This window comes from Cervus elaphus, chromosome 31, assembly GCF_910594005.1.
Source record: "Cervus elaphus chromosome 31, mCerEla1.1, whole genome shotgun sequence".
In the NCBI taxonomy this organism is placed as follows: Eukaryota; Metazoa; Chordata; class Mammalia; order Artiodactyla; family Cervidae; genus Cervus; species Cervus elaphus.
This window is the reverse complement of record NC_057845.1, coordinates 41432561-41453004: the sequence shown is the minus strand read 5'-3', so window position 1 is coordinate 41453004 and position 20444 is coordinate 41432561. Positions and strand designations below refer to the sequence as shown.

The window sequence follows — 20444 nt, the reverse complement described above, 5'->3', positions numbered from 1 at the left end:
CAAGAGGAGAAGGGGGGCAACAGAGGATGAGATGGTTGGATGACATCACCAACTCAACGGAGATGAGTTTGAGTAAACTCAGGGAGACAGTGAAGGATAAGAAAGCCTGGCATGCTGCAGTCCATGGGATCTCAGAGTCAGACACGACTTAGTAACTGAACAACAAGAACAGACCAGGTGTGTCAACAGTGAAATGGTTAAATAAACCAGAGTACATTTATGTTACAGAATATAATTCAGTCATGAAAAAAGAGCTATTCTACCTAATTTAAATTTGGAATTTCCATAATGTATAGTTATCTCAGAAGAGGAAGATCCAAAGAAGTATAAAATCTATGGTCTCATCATTGTAAAACAAGCAGTGTATTTTTTAAATCTCTCTTTTACATTGAGGACATGTGAATAATAGACACTAAGTTTATAGTACTGGCTTTTCTGGAGTGAGAGTGGAGATAATAACGAATAAAGTAGAGAAGTGAAAGAATAACAGTTCCATGAGTAAAGCAACATATATATATAGGTGTGTGTGTGTATATATATATGCATATATATATATCATATATGTGTATATATATATATCTCTCTCAGAAATATTAATTGGAAATTAAGAACCTTAAGAAATATTTACCCTGCATAAATTGGCCCAACTCCTTTTAGAACCTCAAATAACCAAATCATTGCTAACCTTACTTTTAGCTCCTGTAGAGTATTATTATAATTTTGACAAGAGTAACTTTTATGAATTTTTTTCTCAAGAGTTAGATAACATGAAGAGTCTTTTGAAGTTACCTTTAGTGACTTTAGTGTACATACTCATGATTACATGTAATTAAAGAATTTTAATTATGTATGATAAACCTAAAGCCAGAATTCCCATTCTGAAAACTTACAAATAAGTTAACTTTGGGCTGTAGAACTTATGTCTCAATTTTTAAAACTTCATATTATAAAATACACTCTGATTTTTTCTTATCGTTACTATTTTTTTCTATTTTTCATTCTTCTATTAATAAAAGTTTATTATTTAAAAATACCTCAACAAATGTGCTGTCTACACAGTAAAAATGCTAACTGAAATTAGAATATGCTTGTTCACACAAATATTTACTTGCTTGCTCAGATTTTGTTTGCTGACTTCAAAAAAGAAAAGGCCTGTATACAGTTTTAATATCTTATTTAGATATTTTCTTATAATAGAAATTACAATGCTATAATAAAAATTATGAAAATGTCTGCATCCTTACCCAGCTCCTGTAGAATATGGGAAAATGAAAATGTGCTGCTTTTCTCAAAGGAGCATAAAAGGTACAGAAATGAAGCACAACTATTTAAGCATTGCTTTTCCTTGGAAACGAAAAACTGGAAGGATATAACATTTCTTTCTCCTATTTGCAAACTCATTCTTAAAAAGTTTTTAAATTCCCTTAATGCTTCCAAAGTATTCCCAGTGGGTAGGATGAAGTCAAAGCTGTTCTACTGGGCATTGTAAGCTAATCATCAAATCATCCATACACTTTTAGTTATAACAATTAAAACTAAACATAATGTCCTCAAAGTTCACTGTCAGGGCATGTTTATAAAATGTCACTGAATAGAATTTAGCTATTTTCCTTCCTCTTATTTTTCTTAATGCTGCCACTCCCCAACTACCTACCTGACTTGCTCATTTGAAACTCCCAAAGATACCTTAGAATTAACACGTCCAGATCTGAAATTATGGTCATCATCTATTCCGCCCTCAAACCTGGTATTCTTCCAGGGTTTCCTGTGACAGGAAATAGGGTCACAAACCAAATGTTTATCTATTAAGTATGTCTTAAATCCAACTATTTCTTTTTATGCAGTCAGTACCAAAATATAAAATATATTCATCCCTTGCCTGGCTTATTGAATAACCTCCTAACTATACTATATGCATCTCCTAATACAGTCATCTGATCTATTTTCCACACCGACACCAGACTGATTCTTTTACTGTTTCAATACCACACTGTAGCACATGCCTGCTGCCATTTAAATGTTGTTAATAATTTCTCATTGAAAATAAAATAACAGCTGAAATTCCTTTTTAGTTTTTTATTTTATATTGGACTATACCTGATTAACAATGTTGTGTTAGTTTCAGGCGTACAGAAACGTGATTCAGCTATACATATCCATGTATCTGCTGTTTTTCAAATTCTGTTTCCATTTAGTTTGTTATATAATATTGAGCAGAGTTCCCTGTGCTACATAATAAATAGGTCATCGTTGATTATTTATTTTTTAAAAAAGAAATTATTTATTTATTTGGCTATTTCAGGTCTTAGTGGTGACACACAGGATCCTCCTTGGGTCATGTGGGATCTTTTGTTGTGATGCATGGACTCTATAGTTTTGGCCCACGACCTCCTTAGTTGTGGCGCACAGACTCTAGAGCTTGGGGTGTGGGCTCAATTGCTCCCCAGAATGTGGGACCCCTGTTCCCTGAGCAGAGATCAAACCCATGACCCCCCCACTGCAAGGCAGACTCTCAACCACTGGACCACCAGGGAAGTTCCGTTACCCGTTTTAAATATAGCAGTGTGTACATATCAATCCCAGACTCCCTATCTGTCCCTCTCCTCAACCCTAACCCCCTGGTAACCATAAGCTCGCTCTCTAAGTCTGTAGGTATGTTTCTGCTAACAGCTGAAATCCCTAAGCCTCATATACATGTTGCTATATTGAGAAATAGGCCCAACAATTAACTGTATGCAGTTAAGGAATTTTATTGCATTGTATGTGTGTATCATTTACAGTAACACTAGTTGAACTTATAGATAATTTTCAACATCTAAGTAAATTGAGAAAATAGAACATAACTTCTCATTCATGGTGAGTATAGATCACATGTTTCTAATTGTTAGATTATTCTACCCCACTGATGATGCAGAGTCCTAGGCTCCATCTTATCATTCAGCATTTCCCACACATAACATTCAGTATTGCTTTTCCTTTAAGCCTTGGCCTTTTGGCCACAAGGAGTGTGGGATCCTAGCTCTCCAACCAGGGATTGAACCTGCACCCCCTGCAGGGGAAGGTGAAGTCTTAACCACTAGACTGCCAGGGAAGTCCCCACACATGACTTTCTTCAGTCATTGTGTTCTCATCTGGATCAAGCTGGAAGGGGAAAATTCATGGGGGATTCCAACTGTGAGGTGCTTGTGAGCTAGTATATCACTTGCAATCCTAACCTCAATCATAATACTGCAGTCAATGGAAAAGTGAGGCCATGTATCTAGGAGGAGAAGAAAATGGTTATTTGGATTTGATTATCAGCTAATAATTTCTTCTTCTGTACTTCTTTTGTTTATGATTTACCTGTTTTATCCTCCTCTCCTCTTGTAGAACACTCTCAGCCTCTCCCAACCAGAGTCAAACTAATTGAAAAGTAGTCAAACCCAATTCCCGTCTAGTCCCTGTATCGTCGTCGCTCAGTCGTGTCCGACTCTTCGTGACCCCATGGACTGTAGCCTACAAGGCTCCTCTGTCCATGGGATTTTCCAGGCAAGAGTACTGGAGTGGGTTGCCATTTCCTTCTCCAGGGGATCTTCCTGACCCAGGGATTGAACCTGGGTCTCCTGCATTGCAGGCAGACGTTTTACCCTCTAAGCCGCCGGGGAAGTCCAGCTCAACAAAAAGCTATGCTTTCAAGGTAATACTTTGTTCTCTCCAGCAAACCAGCTATGTCTCTTCTTTGTGTAGATACCAACAATTGTTAATACATATCATCTTGCCACATGTTATAATTACACACTCCCAAAATGCAATTTTTTAACTTGTTATTAATTGCAAGATAGTTACTATATTGTGTTGGTTTCTGCTGAACGTCAGCATGGCTCAGCCATAAGTATACATATGTCTCCTCCCTCTTGAGGCTCCCTCCTAACTCCTGTGCGATCCCACCCTTCTAGGTGGTCACAGAGTACCACTTTGAGTTCCCTGAATCAACAGCAAATTCCCACTGGCTATCGGTTTTACAAATGTTCAGTTCAGTTCAGTTCAGTCGCTCAGTCGTGTCCTACTCTTTGCAACACCATGAATCGCAGCACACCAGGACTCCCTGTCCATCACCAACTCCCGGAGTTTACTCAAACTCATGTCCATCAAGTCAGTGATGCCATCCAGCCATCTCATCCTCTGTCGTCCCCTTCTCCTCCTGCCCCCAATCCTTCCCAGCATCAGGGTCTTTTCCAATGAGTCAACTCTTCACATGAGGTGGCCAAAGTATTGGAGTTTCAGCTTCAACATGTGTTAGTGTATGTATTTCCATGCCACTCTCTCCATTTGTCCCACCCTCTCCTTCTTACTCCCCATTGGGTCCATAAGTCTGTTCTCTATGTCTGCATCTCCATTGCTGCCCCACAAATAGATTTATCAGTACCATCTTTCTAGATTCCATAAATATGCATAAATACATGATATTTGTTTTTCTCTTTCTGACTTACTTCATTCTGTATAATAGGCTCTAGGTTCATCCATCTCATTACTACTGACTCAAATGTGTTCCTTTTTATGGCTGAGTAATATTCCATTGTATCTTGGTACCACAACTTCTTTATGCATTCATCTGTTGATGGACATCTACATTGTTTCCATGTCCTAGCTGTTATAAACAATGCTGCAATGAACACTGGGATACATTGTCTTTTTCAGTTATGATTTTCTCAGGGTATGTGCCCAGCATTGGGATTGTTGGGTCATATGATAGTTTTATTCCTAGTTTTTAAGGCGTCTCCATACTGTCTTCCATACTGGCTGTATCAATTTATATTCCCACCAACAGTACAAGACAGTTCCCTTTTCTCCACCCAAAATGCAATTCTTATAGGTTTTTCTGGCATCCTGTGGAGCACATGAACTTTATAAAGGTACCCATAGTACTCATCAGGTTCAATTAACATATTGTCATCAATATAATGAACCAAACTGCTGTTCAAAAAATTTTCTAAAATAAAGTTTTCTTCATATATCCCTAGGGCAAGACCTTCAGTTTATACTGTTACCCTTCCCAGATGAATATAAAATACTTCTAATCCTCATTCATGATTGGTATTGGCAGAATACATTTTGCATACATCAGTAGCATATATCTCATACCAGATATTGTGTTGAAAGTTTCTACAGGGTTGTTTCTGGTTTCTACCATTATCAGCTATGCCCTATACAGTTTTTGCAAAGATTAGGATAGTAAAACAAATAAGGATTTATTGAGGATCATCACCATTGCAGCCTTTGAGTTTCTGAGAATCACACTAGTTACACCAAAAATGCCTGATACACTGCTCTGAGATGCAAACTTTTCCATTGAATGAAGCTGCAGACCCCACCATTTGCATGGGGAAGCCCCTAAAGGACTAGTTGAACTGCTTGTTCTGAGAAAGTCTGTTCTAAAGAAGGCCACAGGCAATCGCAAAGCCTTTAAATGCTAGAGGAAACCATGGTCTAGCACTGTGTTTATCTGAGGTGTTTTGAATATCTGCAAGAATTGAATTATTTTAGAAATGTTAAATCACAGAATCACCAGAAATAAATTTATGTATTTATGCAACAACCCTCTCAAGTCGCTAAGATTTCCTCTGACAAACATTTAGAATGTGAAAATCTTGTATGAGGTGGCCTCAGGAAAGTGACAACTTTCCTTCTGTCTGAATTATTGTTTGTTCATGCCTTTTCAACCCAAAAGAGGTTCCTGCCCCTTAGCATAGCAATAACTTGAAAATCATCTTCAAAGATACAGTGTTACATTTTGTTTTGCATTATTGAAACCCAGGACTAGGGTTTTTCTTTTATTGAAGTATATTTGCTTTATATTATAGGTGTACAGCAGAGTGACTCAATTATTTTTACTGACTATCTTCCATTATAAGTTATTAGAAGATGTTGTATATAGTTAGTTCCCAGTGCTACACAGTAAATCCTTGTTGCTTATATCTATTTTATGTGTAGTAGTTTGTATCTAGGCTTCCCTGGTGGTTCAGATGGCAAAGAATCTGCAGGCAATGCAGGAGACCTGGGCTCTATCCCTCAGTCTGGAAGATCCCCTGGAGAAGGGAATTCCATACCTCTAATTTTCCTCTTCCCCCTTTACTTTCTCTATCTGGTAACCATAAATAGATTTTTAATGTCCATGAATCTGTTTCTGTTTTGTACACAGATTCATTTGTACTGGGCTTCCATGGTGGCTCAGACGGTAAAGAATCCGCCTGCAATGCAGGAGACTCAGGTTAGATCCCTGGATCGAGAAGATCCCCCCTGGAGAAGGGAATGGCTACCTACTCCAGTATTCTTGCCTGGAGAATTTCATGGATAAAGGAGTTTGGCGGGCTACAGTCCATGTGGCAAAGAGTTCAAAACGTCTGAGCAAATAGGGCTTCCCTGGTGGCTCAGATGTTAAAGAAATCTGCCTGCAATGTGGGAGGTCTGGGTCCAATACCTGGGTTGGGAAGATCTCCTGGAGAAGGGAATGGCAACCTACTCCAGTATTTTTGCCTGGAGAATTCCATGGATAAAGGAGTTTGGTGGGCTATAGTCAATGGGGTTGCAAAGAGTCGGACACGACTGAGCAACTATGCATACATATATTTGTATTATGTTTTAGATTCCACATGTAAGTGATGTGTAGTATTTGTCTCTCTCTGTCTATAGTATAATGTTCTCTAGGTCCACCCATGTTGCTGCAAATGGCAATATTTCATTTTTTATGACTGATTAATATCTACATAGAAAGATTTTGTTAAGCCAGTCACATGTTGAAGAGCACTTGGGTTGTTGTTTCCATGTCTTGGCTATTGCATATAGTGTCGCTATGAACATTGGGATGTATCTATCTTTTTTAGTTAGTTTTCATCTTTTGGAGATATATACCAGGAGCGAGGTTGCTGGATCGTACGGTACCCCATTTTAGTTCTATAAGGAAACCCCATACTGTTTTTCATAATGGCTGCACAAATTTACATTCCCTTCAACAGTACACAAGGGATTTATTTTCTCTGCATCCTCTAACATTTGCTATTTGTAGACTTTTTTTTTTTTTAATTTTTTTATTAGTTGGAGGCTAATTACTTCACAACATTTCAGTGGGTTTTGTCATACATTGATATGAATCAGCCATAGATTTACACTTATTCCCCATCCCGATCCCCCCTCCCATCTCCCTCTCCACCCGATTCCTCTGGGTCTTCCCAGTGCACCATATTTGTAGACTTTTTGATGATAGCCTTCTGACCAGTGTGAGGTGATATCCCATGTGGTTTTCATTTGCATTTCTCTAATAATTAGTGATATTATATATCTTTTCATGTGCCTGTTGGCCTGGGTGTTTTTTCTGGAAAAATGTCTTTTCAAAAGTTTTGCCCATTTCCAATTAGATTATTTTTTTTTTTTTAATATTGAGTTGCATGAGCTGTTTATACATTTTGGATTTTAACCCCTTCTGTCATTCACAAATACTTTCTGTAGATTGTCATTTCATTTTGTTCTGGTTTCCATTGCAGTGCAAAAGCTTTAAACTTTAATCAGGTGCTATTTGTTTGATTTTACTTTAACTTCTTTTGCATTGGGAGACAGATTTATGTCAGAGAAGGTTTTGCCTTTGTTCTCTTCTAGGAATCTTACGGTCTTGTGTCTTATAATTAGGTCTTTAAACCACTTTTAGTTTATTTTTGTGTATGGTATGAGAGACTGTTCTAATTTCATGATTTACATATAAGTGTCCTGCTTTCCCAACACTGCTTCTTGAAGAGACCGTTCTTTCTGTCATATGCTTTTGCCTCCTTTGTCAAAGATTAATTAACACAAAACATACAAAGCTCTTGTAAGAAAAATAAAATTTAAGTTACATAATTATGAGTTGAACAACTGCACCTGCTATATCAAGTTGTTGTCAATTCTGGGGTGGGAAAATGTATTCACTTGGTATGTGAATGCTCTGAACAAGGTACTCAGTAAGATTACTTAATAAACTGAAAAGGAAAACATTTTAAAGACTCAACATTTTATTGTATTGCCAGAAAGTTCATTGTATTAACAGCTATTTGCTAAATTAATATCTTTCAATGAATACAACACAGATATAATTAATTTTCAAAATACTTTTAAATCTAGAAATATTCATTTCAAAGCCCTCAAGAGGAATGTATGTTGTCATATTTAGTATAACAATATTAATTTGATGTTCATATATTTGGGATCATTATAAGTAGCCACTAAAGATAAAGTTTTGAAAAACTACTTGCCCAAGGATTATTTTGGAGAGCATGAGTACCTTTTCAACAGAGTATTTACACAGACTGAATCTTCCTCTAGAAGAATATAAGTTCAGAAGAGCTTTAGATACGTGTATCTGAAAACACAAGAGTTCATATTGCAAAGTTTTAGCAACTTGGGGATTCATTTTTCATTTTCATCCTTGAAAAGTAATTTAAAACAACAAAAAGTCAATGATTGTACTTACTGTATTCATTATTTTGATGATCACATTATCTTATAACTAAGACAAGCATATCTAGACTAAATATTCATTCATTTTACAACTATTCAGGCAGTCCCTACTATGTGAAAACCCAGAGAAAATCATTATACCTTATTTAAAAACAGTAAAAAGTAAAGAAAAATGAAAGATTTCCTGAAAAATATTTATTTCTTTATCAGTTTTCTAAATGCACCTAAAACTTCCTTATTTCTTAGGCTATAAATAAAGGGGTTTAGCATGGGAATTATAATTGTATAGAACAGTGAATACATTTTATCCTGATACTGGTCAGGGCCAGACCCAGGACGCACATACATGAAGAAGAGAGTGCCATAGAACAAGGAAACAGAAAGAAGGTGGGCGCTGCACGTGGAGAAGGCCTTGCTCCTGCCCTTTTCAGACTTCTTTTTCAGGATAGCAAAGAGGACGAAGGTGTAAGAGACCATGATGGTCATAAAAGTAAAAGCTTGTATAAAAGAGGCAAAAATAAAAAGCACTAATGCATTAATAGATGGATCAGTGCAAGAAATTGTAAAAAGTGGCAAGATTTCACAGTAGAAATGATGTATTATGTTGGACCTACAGAAAGATAGTCTAAACAATAATCCTACATGTATCATAGGATGCAGAAAACCAATCGCATATGATGCACTTATCAGCCAAGTGCAGAGTCTGTCGGACATCACCACTGGGTAAAGCAAGGGGCTGCATATGGCTGCATAGCGGTCATAGGCCATCACCACCAGGAGGAAGCATTCTGTGGTGGCGCTAGAACCAAAAAAATAGTACTGGGCCATGCACTCAAAGAGAGACATCGTTTGACTCTTGTCTAAGTTGTTGACAAGCATCTTGGGAGTCACAGAAGATGAAGAGCAGGCATCTGCAAAGGCTGTGGAATGAGTACATGGGGGTGTGAAGATGGGGGTCCTTCCAGATAAGAAGAATCAGTCCAAGGTTGCCCACCATGGTGGTGAGGTAGATAGCCAGGAACACCAGGAACAGGGGGACCTGCAGCCCTGGGAGATCTGTGAGTCCTGTGAGAACAAACTCCGTCACCAGGGTCTTGTTTGCCTCCATCATATCCACTCAGGCTGGTCACTGCAATGGAGAAGTGAAATAAAAAATAAGGGTCATGAAAATGTATATTGGATGGTAATGTCTTAGTTCTCTGTGTCAGATGCCCTATCTGAAGGTACAGTCTCTCCTTTTAAAACACATCAAAGGGTATTGTAGTTATATTATAAATATTATAACTTATTTTCAGAAGTCAATGTGTGTATATGCATATATATATATAATTACATAAAGGGTTATGAAGGATGCTGTAGTCATCTAACAGTTAACTTAGTCCATATCTTGTCATTCATAAATACCTTAAAACTGAATATATTGCATTAACTCTGAAATTTTTTTACAGAATTAAGAGTAAAAAGAAGATAATAAGTTAAAATCCCATTTCTGCTGATTTCTATCCATTGTCATTATGTTCTTTGATTATATATACAACTTACCCCATATCCCTAATAGACTCTTTTGATTATAAATTCATCAAAACCACTGCAAATTTCAAATAGATTCTTATTATTTAATAATTTTATCTAACAAACTCTCATATATGATCATAATGATTCATTCTGTTATCAAACCTTTTTAGTTTGCTGTCCTAAGCTAGAACACCATTGTCCCTGGCTCAGTCAAATACAGAACCTCTAACTCAGGTATTATACTGAGATGCTAAAATAACCCTCCTTTAAGAAGAAAAATAACTGACACTAACCAGTTCATCTACAGATTTGGGAAGGATCTAAGAGATGTTAAACATGCCAAGTAAACAGTTATCATTCAGTTAACCAGAAATGGTTTTTGACATGTCAAAGGCACATAATATTGAAAAATTATAACTTTTTTTTCCTGCTATGTTTGAAATTAGAACTGGGATTTTCAAAATCAGAGGGAATCAAAACATTACAAAAGATACCATGTCAAAAAGCCACTGTTTTGAAACTCTTTCAATTTAAGTAGTAAAAATTATAATTGTTGTTTCTATCCAAATCAGATAAGAATAAAGATGAATTGCATTGATAGAAAGTAACTAATAAAGACATCTGTAGTGGGAATGTAAACTAATAAAGCCATTAAGGAGAACAGTATGGAAATTCCTTAAAAATCTAGGTGTAAAACTGCCATGTGATTGGGCAATCCCACTATTGGGCATATACCCTGAGAAAACCATAATTAAAAAAAAAAAAATGTACCCCCATGTTCATTGCAGCACTATTTATAATAGCCAGGACACAGAAGTAACCTAGATGTCCATTGATAGATGAATGGATATAGTAACTGTGCTACATATACTCAATAGAATATTACTGGGCCATAAAAAAAAGAACAAATCTGAGTCAGTTGAACTGAGTGTATTATACACTCAGTATATATACACTCAGAACTGAACCAAGAGTGTATTATACAGAGTGAAGTAAGTCAGATAGAGGAAAACAAGTATCATATATTAATGCATATAATGGAATCTAGAAAAACGGTACTGATGAACCTAATCATAGGGCAGGATGTCACAGACGTAGGGAACAGACCTGTGGACACAGTGGGGGAAGGAGAGGGTGTGATGAATTGAGAGAGTATCATTGAAACATTTACATTGCCATATGTAAAACAGATAGCTAGTGAAAACTTTCTGCATGACACAGGGAGCGCAGACTGGTGCTCTCTGACAGTCTAGAGGGGTAGGAGGTGATATATGTCTGCTGTGGCTGATTCATGCTGATTTATGGCAGAAACCAATACAATATTGTAAAGCAATTATCCTCCAATTAAAAAAAAAAATTTTTAAGCTATCTGTGAAGCAAGTGATCCTGGGAAGCATGTAAGAAGGATAGATCCTGTAGAAACCCAGGAGGTAAACCTAAGTCCACATCATCACAATGCATCTCATCAGTGAAAAATCATGCAGAATTCTGAACATAAAATGTGCTTTGTGTACCCAAGTCCCTGCCTGGTTTATGTGAAACAGGGTATGGCCATTTAGAAGCAGCTGATCTAAGAACATAACCCTGCAAGGCAGTACTCAAAATTGTTGGATTCACAGCTCCCTGTTTTCATGACATGTCCAGCTGAGCGGGAGTCATTCCAACACAGATCTTTATTTCTTTAACCTAGTCACCAATTCTGTACAACGTTGTTGAAGACTTCACTGTCAAGTCTCTGCTGGCCTAAAACATTTTCTCCAAGTGCCTACTTTATAATTCAAAGAGAGGACACCATGTGGAAAATTTAAGGAATATAGAGTTTGTGAAAAATCCAGTTCTGACTAAGTTAACCTCTGAAGAGTATATATTCTATAAGAGAGGCTATGTTGAGAAAAAGTTCTTTTGCATCTACATAGAGAATAGGAAAAGAGATGTTTTGAGATTAATATTAGACTTTTAAAAGTATAGAGAGTTGGTAGTATTGGCAGTAATTATTAAGTAAGCACACTGCTGACAAATCCCGGAAAGGATCACATTTTCCTGTTTTACAATCTGCCTAGAATATAAGGCGTGACTCCGGGAAGATGTGATCAACTCCATCTTTCTGCCTATTTCCAGAGAAGTACAAAAAAAAAACAAGAACCAGGATAAAGGCAAAGACATAAACTGCCCTAACAGCTCCATAACCCTATGATTCTTCACTGTTGGAAAACCTTCTGGATTTTGTGAAAGTACAATAAAGGCCAGAATGAATTCCACTTTTACAGATAAGAATGTTAAATAGATTCATTCTATAAGTCATTCTTCTGGCAAAGAAAAATGTAACCAAATTTAACAAAAATGTAACCAATTTTCTGAAGCTAATTTTACCTCTAAATTATTAAATGATTATACCTAAAACACTTTATGGCTTCATTTTAAGATTATCTGTATTGCCCTGGATTTTCTAAGGAACATCTGCCTCCAGCCTTTGAAACTATGAGTCCTCTTTGCTATTTAGTAAGTAGCATAGCATAGTGGTTAAGCACACAGACTCTATGTAATAGCATGAATTCAAGTCTTCATTCTCCAAGTGTATAGCTTTATATCCATAACAGTTCAGAGAACATGTATGTGTATGCTTAGTAACTCAGTTGTGTCTGACTCTTTGAGGCCTTGTGGATGTAACCTGCCAGGCTCCTCTATCCAGGGGGCTTCTCCAGGCAAGAATACTGGAGTTGTTGCCACGTCCTCCTCCAGGGAGTCTTCCCAACCTTGGGATTGAAACCAGGTATCCCACATTGTAGGTGGATTCTTTACCAGGGAAGCCCCACAGATTATAACATATATTTAACTACTCAGTTTAGGATTGCTTTCTGTTTTATTTGGTAGACAAATCATCTGAAAAGATGATTTAAATATTTTGGCAGTTGATGAGAGACTCTAGGTACTAAAACTAAATATGTTCTATCACTTTTTATGGAAAGAATAATGACAATAAAATAAAGCATTGTGTTCTCACCTGAAATTCCCATAAGAAGATACAGAGATGCCATAAAATACAGACTTTCATGAAGAGTTCAGTGTAAAAGAACAAAAATGTCCAAACAAATGCTCATTTCTAATTAATATTCTTGGAAAATGCCCTGTGAAGAAAAAGATATTTATATCTTCTGTCTTCAAATCTGTTTGTGAAGATAATAATGAAATTCCCCGAAAGCCATCAAATATTCCCCATAGAATAAAGTCAACCTACTGGGCATTATACACTAATCAACAAATCATTTCAAACATTGTTTTGCAACTATTACTTTTATAGCTTGTTTTGCAACTCTTCTTTTATAAAAACAAAAGAATCACTGTTTATTTGTAGAAAAAAATTGAAAATGTACAAAACACAAGGGAAACAAATTCTTCTAATTTCACTAACCACTGATCATTACTGCTAACATTGGGGTTTTATGCATAATTATATACAGAAGTTATATAGATACTTATACATAATTTATATAAACATTTCTATATACACATAATATTAACATAGTGCTGCACATAATTTTTCAAAAATAAGTTCAGCTAAATAATATATTATTCATATTTTCTTGTTATTAGCTTGAGAAACTTTTGGGTTGTTTCCTTAGCTACATCATTATCATAAAAAGCTATAATTATGAATTCACACATAATCATATTTATTATATTAAGCTTGGCAAGGTACATGCCTGACCTATATGTATTTGGCAAACATGTAAAACTACCAAGAGGCATAAAAATTTGTTTATAGTATAAAGTCAGGAAGGTTGATTCCTCCAGCTCTGTTTTTCTTTCTCAAGATGGCTTTGACTATTTGGGATCTTCTGAGTTTCCATACAAATTTTAAGATTTTTTGTTTTAGTTCTGTGAAAAATGCCATTGGTGTTTTGATAGAGATTGCACTGAATCTGTAGATTGCTTTGGGTGGTATAGCCACTTTCATAATATTGATTCTTCCAATCCAGGAGCTTGTTGTATCTCTCCGTTGTGTCATCTTTGATTGCTTTCATCAGCGTCTTACAGGTTCCTGCATACAGGTCTTCTGTCTCCTCAGGTAGGCTTATTTCTGGTACTTTATTCTTTTTGTTGCAATGGTGAATGGGATTCTTTCATTAATTTCTTTTTCCAATCTTTCATTGTTGGTATATAGGAATCCTAGTGAGTTCTGTGTATTGATTTTGTATCCTGCAGCTTTACTAAATTCATTGATTAACTAGCAGTTTTCTGGTTGCTTCTTTAGGATTTCCTATGTATAGTATCATCACAAGTGTATATTATTATACTCATTGTACACATGAAGAAATTAAGGCACTGTCTACTGAGTTTGCAACAAACACTCATCCTTTCTTCTCTTTATGTGCTAGTAGATTTAACGGAGGTTCTTGTGATCACTTTTAACCTCACTTGAGCTTCAGAAAAAAAATAATAGGTCTTCTGATTTGACATCCTGTGCTTTTCCACTGCTCCAGGATGCCTGATTTGTAAATGGTGGAAATACCACCTCATTATCAATTAAGATGATTCAGATGATAACACTCTGAAAGACTTGAAGCAATAATTAAATATGAGGTAGTGTCTTAGTCCATTTATGTGAAAATAAAGTTGCTCAGTCATGTCCGACTCTTTGTGACCCCACGGACTGTAGCCTACCAGGCTCCTCTGTCCGTGGGATTTTACAGGCAAGAGTACTGGAGTGGGTTGCCATTTCCTTCTCCAGGGAGTCTTCCTGACCCAGGGATCAAACCCAGGTCTCCCACACTGTAGGCAGACGCTTTTACCATCTGCGCCACCAGGGAAGTCCGGGCTGCCATAAAAGCAGACTATCTAGACTGAATAGCTTATGAACAGCAGAAATTTATTTCTCATGTTACTGGAGGTGGGGAAGTCCAAATCAAGGTGCCAGAATGACAGAATTCTGGTGAAAGCCCTTTCCCTGATTATTAGCCTACTCATCCTCACTGTGTCCTCACATGGAGAATAAAGGTAGGGATCTCTCTGAAACCACTTTTATAAGATTCTCATCCCATTCATGTGGCTCCACCGCATGGATTAAGCAACTTCCAAAAACCCTACCGAATATTCATTGGAAGGACTGATGCTGGCGCTGAAACTCCAATACTTTGGCCACCTGATGTGAAGAACTGACTCATTTGAAAAGATCCTGATGCTGGGAAAGATTGAAGACGGAAGGAGAAGGGGATGACAGAGGATGAGATGGTTGGATGGCATCACCAACTCTATGGACTTGAGTTTGAGCAAACTCCAGGAGTTGGTGATGGACAGAGAGCCCTAGCATCCCTGTCCATGGGGTCGCAAAGAGTCAGACATGACTGAGCAACTGAACTGAAAAGCCCTACCTCTTAATACCATCATCTTTGGCAAGTGACTAGTGAAAGTCTCTCAGTTGTCTCTGATTCTTTGCAACCCCATGGCCAATAGCCTACCAGGCTCTTCTGTCCATAGAATTCTCCACTGGAGTGGGTAGTCATACCTTCTCCAGGTGATCTTCCTACCCAGGGATCAAACCCTGGTCTTCTGCACTACAGGCAGATTCTTTGCCATCTGAGCCATCAGGGAAGCCATCATCTTTGGGGCTTCGTATTTCAACATGTGTATGCTGAGGTGATGCACACATTCAGATCATAGGAGGTAGGCTTTCCTATTAGGAAGAAATCAATTCAGACTCCAACTTGGTGGCCATGGATGCTTGAGCAATATTAGTCATTTGACTTTCAAAATGTGGTCCAATGCCTGCAGATTCATCAGAATCACATGAGATGCTTCTGAATATGAAAAACTTCAGGCCCAGCCCAGAATGATCTGCTGAATGTAAAAGCTGTGAGCTCGTGGTCATCTAAGTTTGACAATGACAAACTCAAGTGAAAAAATCTCGATATTATTGTCTCCTCTTCTACTAAAGTGACCAAAGTAAATATTATATAGAGGCTGTACACTCCAACTATATAAATTAAATACCTAGTAGACATTTTATAATAGTTCAGCTGATATTCAGTGGATTGATTTTAGTACCCAATAATATGGACAGAAAATGGAGAACTGTGCAGCTAAAATTAAGTACCTGCCTAACTATGAGACTCTAATAGGCAAGAAAAGAATTTCTTAGGGAATAATTACAGGTAACTTTTTGTGAACTGATAATCATCTGTTTTCATAGAAGGCTTGTTAAATTTCCTAGAAGACTTGTTTCCAGTCATTATTAACACTGGCTGTACATTAGAATCACTTCAAGAGGTTTATAAAACTACCATTGCCTGAGAACCCCTCTACAAATTCTAATTTGTTTGGTTTGGGTTGATAACCAATAGTGAGAACCACAGTCTGTACTCTCTGGGTGAGGAAGAAGGAAATATTCAAGACCTGGTTGATGACATGTATTTATTTCCTGGTTCTGTCACTTATCAACAGGGTCTGATACGTCAAAAATTATTCCTTTTTATGATATGCTGTAAACTGGATTGAGGGCTACCTGAAATGCCCAGTTCTCATGGATTATTGCAGGTATTGTGTGGATTCCAGACCGTCTTTTACATGGAACAGAAAACCATGAAAGATAAGTTTCTGCAAAGAGTGCACAAGATCCTATGGAAAACCTAGCATAGTGACCTAAACTTTCACGAAAAAAGATGAAGTCAGGATGCACATCCTGAGGCTCGCTTCCACTCTCTTAGTCTGAGGACAAGTGTTACATGAAAAACGCAGCTGAGGATTTGGCCAGCCCCATCTCCTTCCCTGTGCCTCCTCAGCCATTAGCATCCTCAGTCTATTTTCCTATTTACTCTTATGCAAACACTTACTTGTCCTTATTCATACTTGGCTATCCTCTCCCATCTGGTATTTTCTTTCCTCTCATATAAGACATTACAGTAATATAAAAGAGTAGTGATTAAAAGCATGTACTCAAGCACCACATTGCCTGAAATTCTAAGGATTTAAAGGAGATGGAGAATGACTGTCTATTGACATACAGCAATTGCATAATGGCTAAACCTAAACCCTCTGTGTGGCCCTTAAGAAAAAAGAAAGCTTTGCCACAGGCTTTGACTGTGAAGAGATGGAAAAGGAACTCCTACAGAGCTTCTATATCCATGGGGAGCAAGCTGCTTAGAATGAGTCCTCACAGCAGAGGCAGAGCTCAGATGCATCACAGTGTCGAGGGTCTGAACAAACAAATCCCAAACACACTATACTGAAGGCCGTCTGCCCACTTGGGGCTTTGGGGTGTCTGACCCACAAATTGCTTGTTTCCTCAGATCAGTTAATAGGCTAGGGGTCAGGAGAATGTGTCATGTTCATGGAGATATATTTTCCTTTATTTCTCACTAAGATATTCACAAGGCAAAATGTTATAAAGTCAAGAGGCAAAGGGCAAAAGGGACAGTTGGAAACTATGCTTAGCTTTTGTAAAGAAAATTCCATTTAAGCTATGTAATTATGATTTGATCAACATACCTATTATTCATGTAGCTGCCAATTCCTGATATATACATATATATATATATATATGTATGTATACACATGTACAAATTCATTCATTCAGTATGTGTGTGTCAGGAAAAGGGACTCAATAAGATCACTTAATAAATTAAGAAGGAGAAGTTTTTTAAAAACTTTTAATTATATTATAGGAAAATTAACTATTTTTATTATCTCTTAATTTTTGTACCTTTTTATGAGTAATTACAAATCTAATTTAATTTGTAAAATTACTATTAAAACTCTTAGAAGTGTTCATTTAATTACCTCAAGTTTCATTATAAATATTAACTGAAGAGAAGGTTTTGAAAAATTATGTGCTCAGGAATTATTTTGGAGGGTGTGAGTACTTTATAAATAGAAATTTCACATGGACTTGAATCTTCCTTTAAAAGCATATAAGTTCGTAAAAATTTTAAAACATGTGTATATGGAAATAGAAGACCTTATACATATTTCAAGCTTAGCAATTTGGGAATTGCAGTTTCACTCATAAGAATTTTAAACCAACAAGTAAGTAATATCTTACCCTGTTCATCAGTTATTTTGAGGACCTAGGTTCACTTATAACTAAGGTGAGTATATCTAGTCTAAACATTATTATTAATTGATTTAACAAATACTTAACTGGTCCCTATGTGCAAAATCCAGGTCCAGTTATTATACTTTACGTAAATGGAGAGTAAAAAGGAAAGACTATGAAAGCTTTTTTGATAAATATTTATTTCTTTATTATTTTTCTAAGCACACCTAAAACTTCCTTGTTTCTTAGGCTATAAATAAAGGGGTTTAGCATGGGAATTATAATTGTGTAGAACAGTGAATACATTTTATCCTGATATTGATCCTGACCAGACCCAGGATGCACATACATGAAGAAGAGAGTACCATAGAACAAGGAAACAGAGAGAAGGTGGGCGCTGCACGTGGAGAAGGCTTTGCTCCTGCCCTTTTCAGACTTCTTTTTCAGGATGGCAAAGAGGACACAAGTATAGGAGACTATAATACCCATAAAAGTAAAAGCCTGTATAAAAGAGGCAAAAATAAAAAGCACTAATGCATTAATAGATGGATCAGTGCAAGAAATTGTAAAAAGTGGCAAGATTTCACAGTAGAAATGATGTATTGTATTAGACCTGCAGAAAGTTAATCTAAACAATAATCCTACATGTATCATAGGATGCAGAAAACCAATCGCATATGATGCACTTATCAATCAAGTGCAGAGTCTGTTGGACATCACCACTGGATAAAGCAAGGGGTTGCATATGGCTGCATAGCGGTCATAGGCCATCACCACCAGGAGGAAGCATTCTGTGGTGGCACTGGAACCAAAAACATAGTATTGGGCCATGCACTCAAAGAGAGACATCGTTTGACTCTTGTCTAAGTTGTTGACAAGCATCTTGGGAGTCACAGAAGATGAAGAGCAGGCATCTGCAAAGGCTGTGGAATGAGTACATGGGGGTGTGAAGATGGGGGTCCTTCCAGATAAGAAGAATCAGTCCAAGGTTGCCCACCATGGTGGTGAGGTAGATAGCCAGGAACACCAGGAACAGGGGGACCTGCAGCCCTGGGAGATCTGTGAGTCCTGTGAGAACAAATTCTATCACCAGGGTCTTGTTTGCCTCCATCATATCCACTCAGGCTGATCACTGCAATGGAGAAGTAAAATGAAAAAAATTAATCAAGGTTCATGAAAACTTACACTGGATTGCAATTTCATATTTCTACATTTCAGATGCCCTTTACTGAACAAATATGAAGGTATAGGGTCTTTCTTTTTAAAAACACCCTTTAGAGTGTTAGCGTTAGTTGCTCAGTCGTGTCCATGGACTGTAGCCCACCAGCTTCTTCTGTCCATGGAATTCTCCAGGCAAGAATACTGGGTTGGTAGCCATTCCCTTCTCCAGGGTACCTTCCTGACCCAGGGGTTGAATGCAGGTGTCCTACACTGCAGGCAGATTCTTTACTATCTGAGCTACCAGGGAAACCCCTAAGAGTATTAAGTATATTATAAAAAATTTTGAGGAGGAAGGAGTTTTTTAAAGGTTTTAAAAATATATACATTTACTTAAAGGTTTATGGAGAAAGTGGTTAACACCAATTGACTTAGTCCATAACTTCCACTCAGTAATACCTTAAAACTGAATGTATTCCCAGTGAAATGTACAAAATTAAGAATAAAAAGTATATAGCATGTTTTAGTTTATAATCTCCAAAAAGTGAGAACTGTTGAAGTTCAAGAGTGTTTTCACTGTTTCTTAAAATCTCAATTGTAACTTTTCTATTGAACCAAAAAATGAGCTATACCTTTGTACTACTGATATGTTTCATTATTTCCTACTAAGACATTAATGGGTGAAGTAGTAATACAGTAAGTTAAAATTTCATTTTTGCTGTGTCCTATCCATTACCATTATGTTGCTTGATTGTGTATTCATAAAAAATTACCCCAAATTCCTAATAGACTCTCTTGGTTATACATGCCTCAAAGTAAAACCAAATTTCAAATAGATTCTTTTTAATTTTACTGAATAAATTCTCATATGTGAGCATAATCATTCATTTAGTCATCAAACATTTATTTAGTTCTTCCTAGGCTAGAACACTGTTATTCCTAGCTTAGTCATTCACAGAAACTTTAACTCAGCATTTTACCAATAAAGCTAAAATAAGCCCTCTTTTAAGAAGAGAGAGGGAGAAAAGAAGAATCTAAGAGTTAGGGCAATACATGTCAATGTAGACAGTTATCATGCAGTTAATCAAGAATGTTTTTTAATATGTCAGAAGCCTATAATTCCAAAATTATAATAATTTTCCTTCCCTTCCTTTTTTGAAATTACAAGTGAAACTATCAAAATCAGGATAGAATGTAACATTAATAAAGACACCACAGTGGAAAGAATAGCCAGTGTTTTGAATATCTGGAGTCAAATAGTAAAAACCTAAATTTTGTT

The 20444-nt window shown here is 36.8% G+C and overlaps 1 protein-coding gene and 1 pseudogene across 1 annotated transcript; both read right to left on the bottom strand.

Annotated features, from left to right (window-relative positions):
- Positions 1-8658: 8658 nt before the first annotated feature.
- LOC122687516 (olfactory receptor 5AC1-like) lies at positions 8659-9574 on the bottom strand. Its single transcript, XM_043893047.1, is given in 2 exon segments — positions 8659-9394; positions 9396-9574. Coding segments are annotated over 2 exon segments (915 nt in total).
- An 8631-nt stretch (positions 9575-18205) lies between these two features.
- LOC122687517 lies at positions 18206-19121 on the bottom strand (annotated as a pseudogene).
- Positions 19122-20444: the final 1323 nt, after the last annotated feature.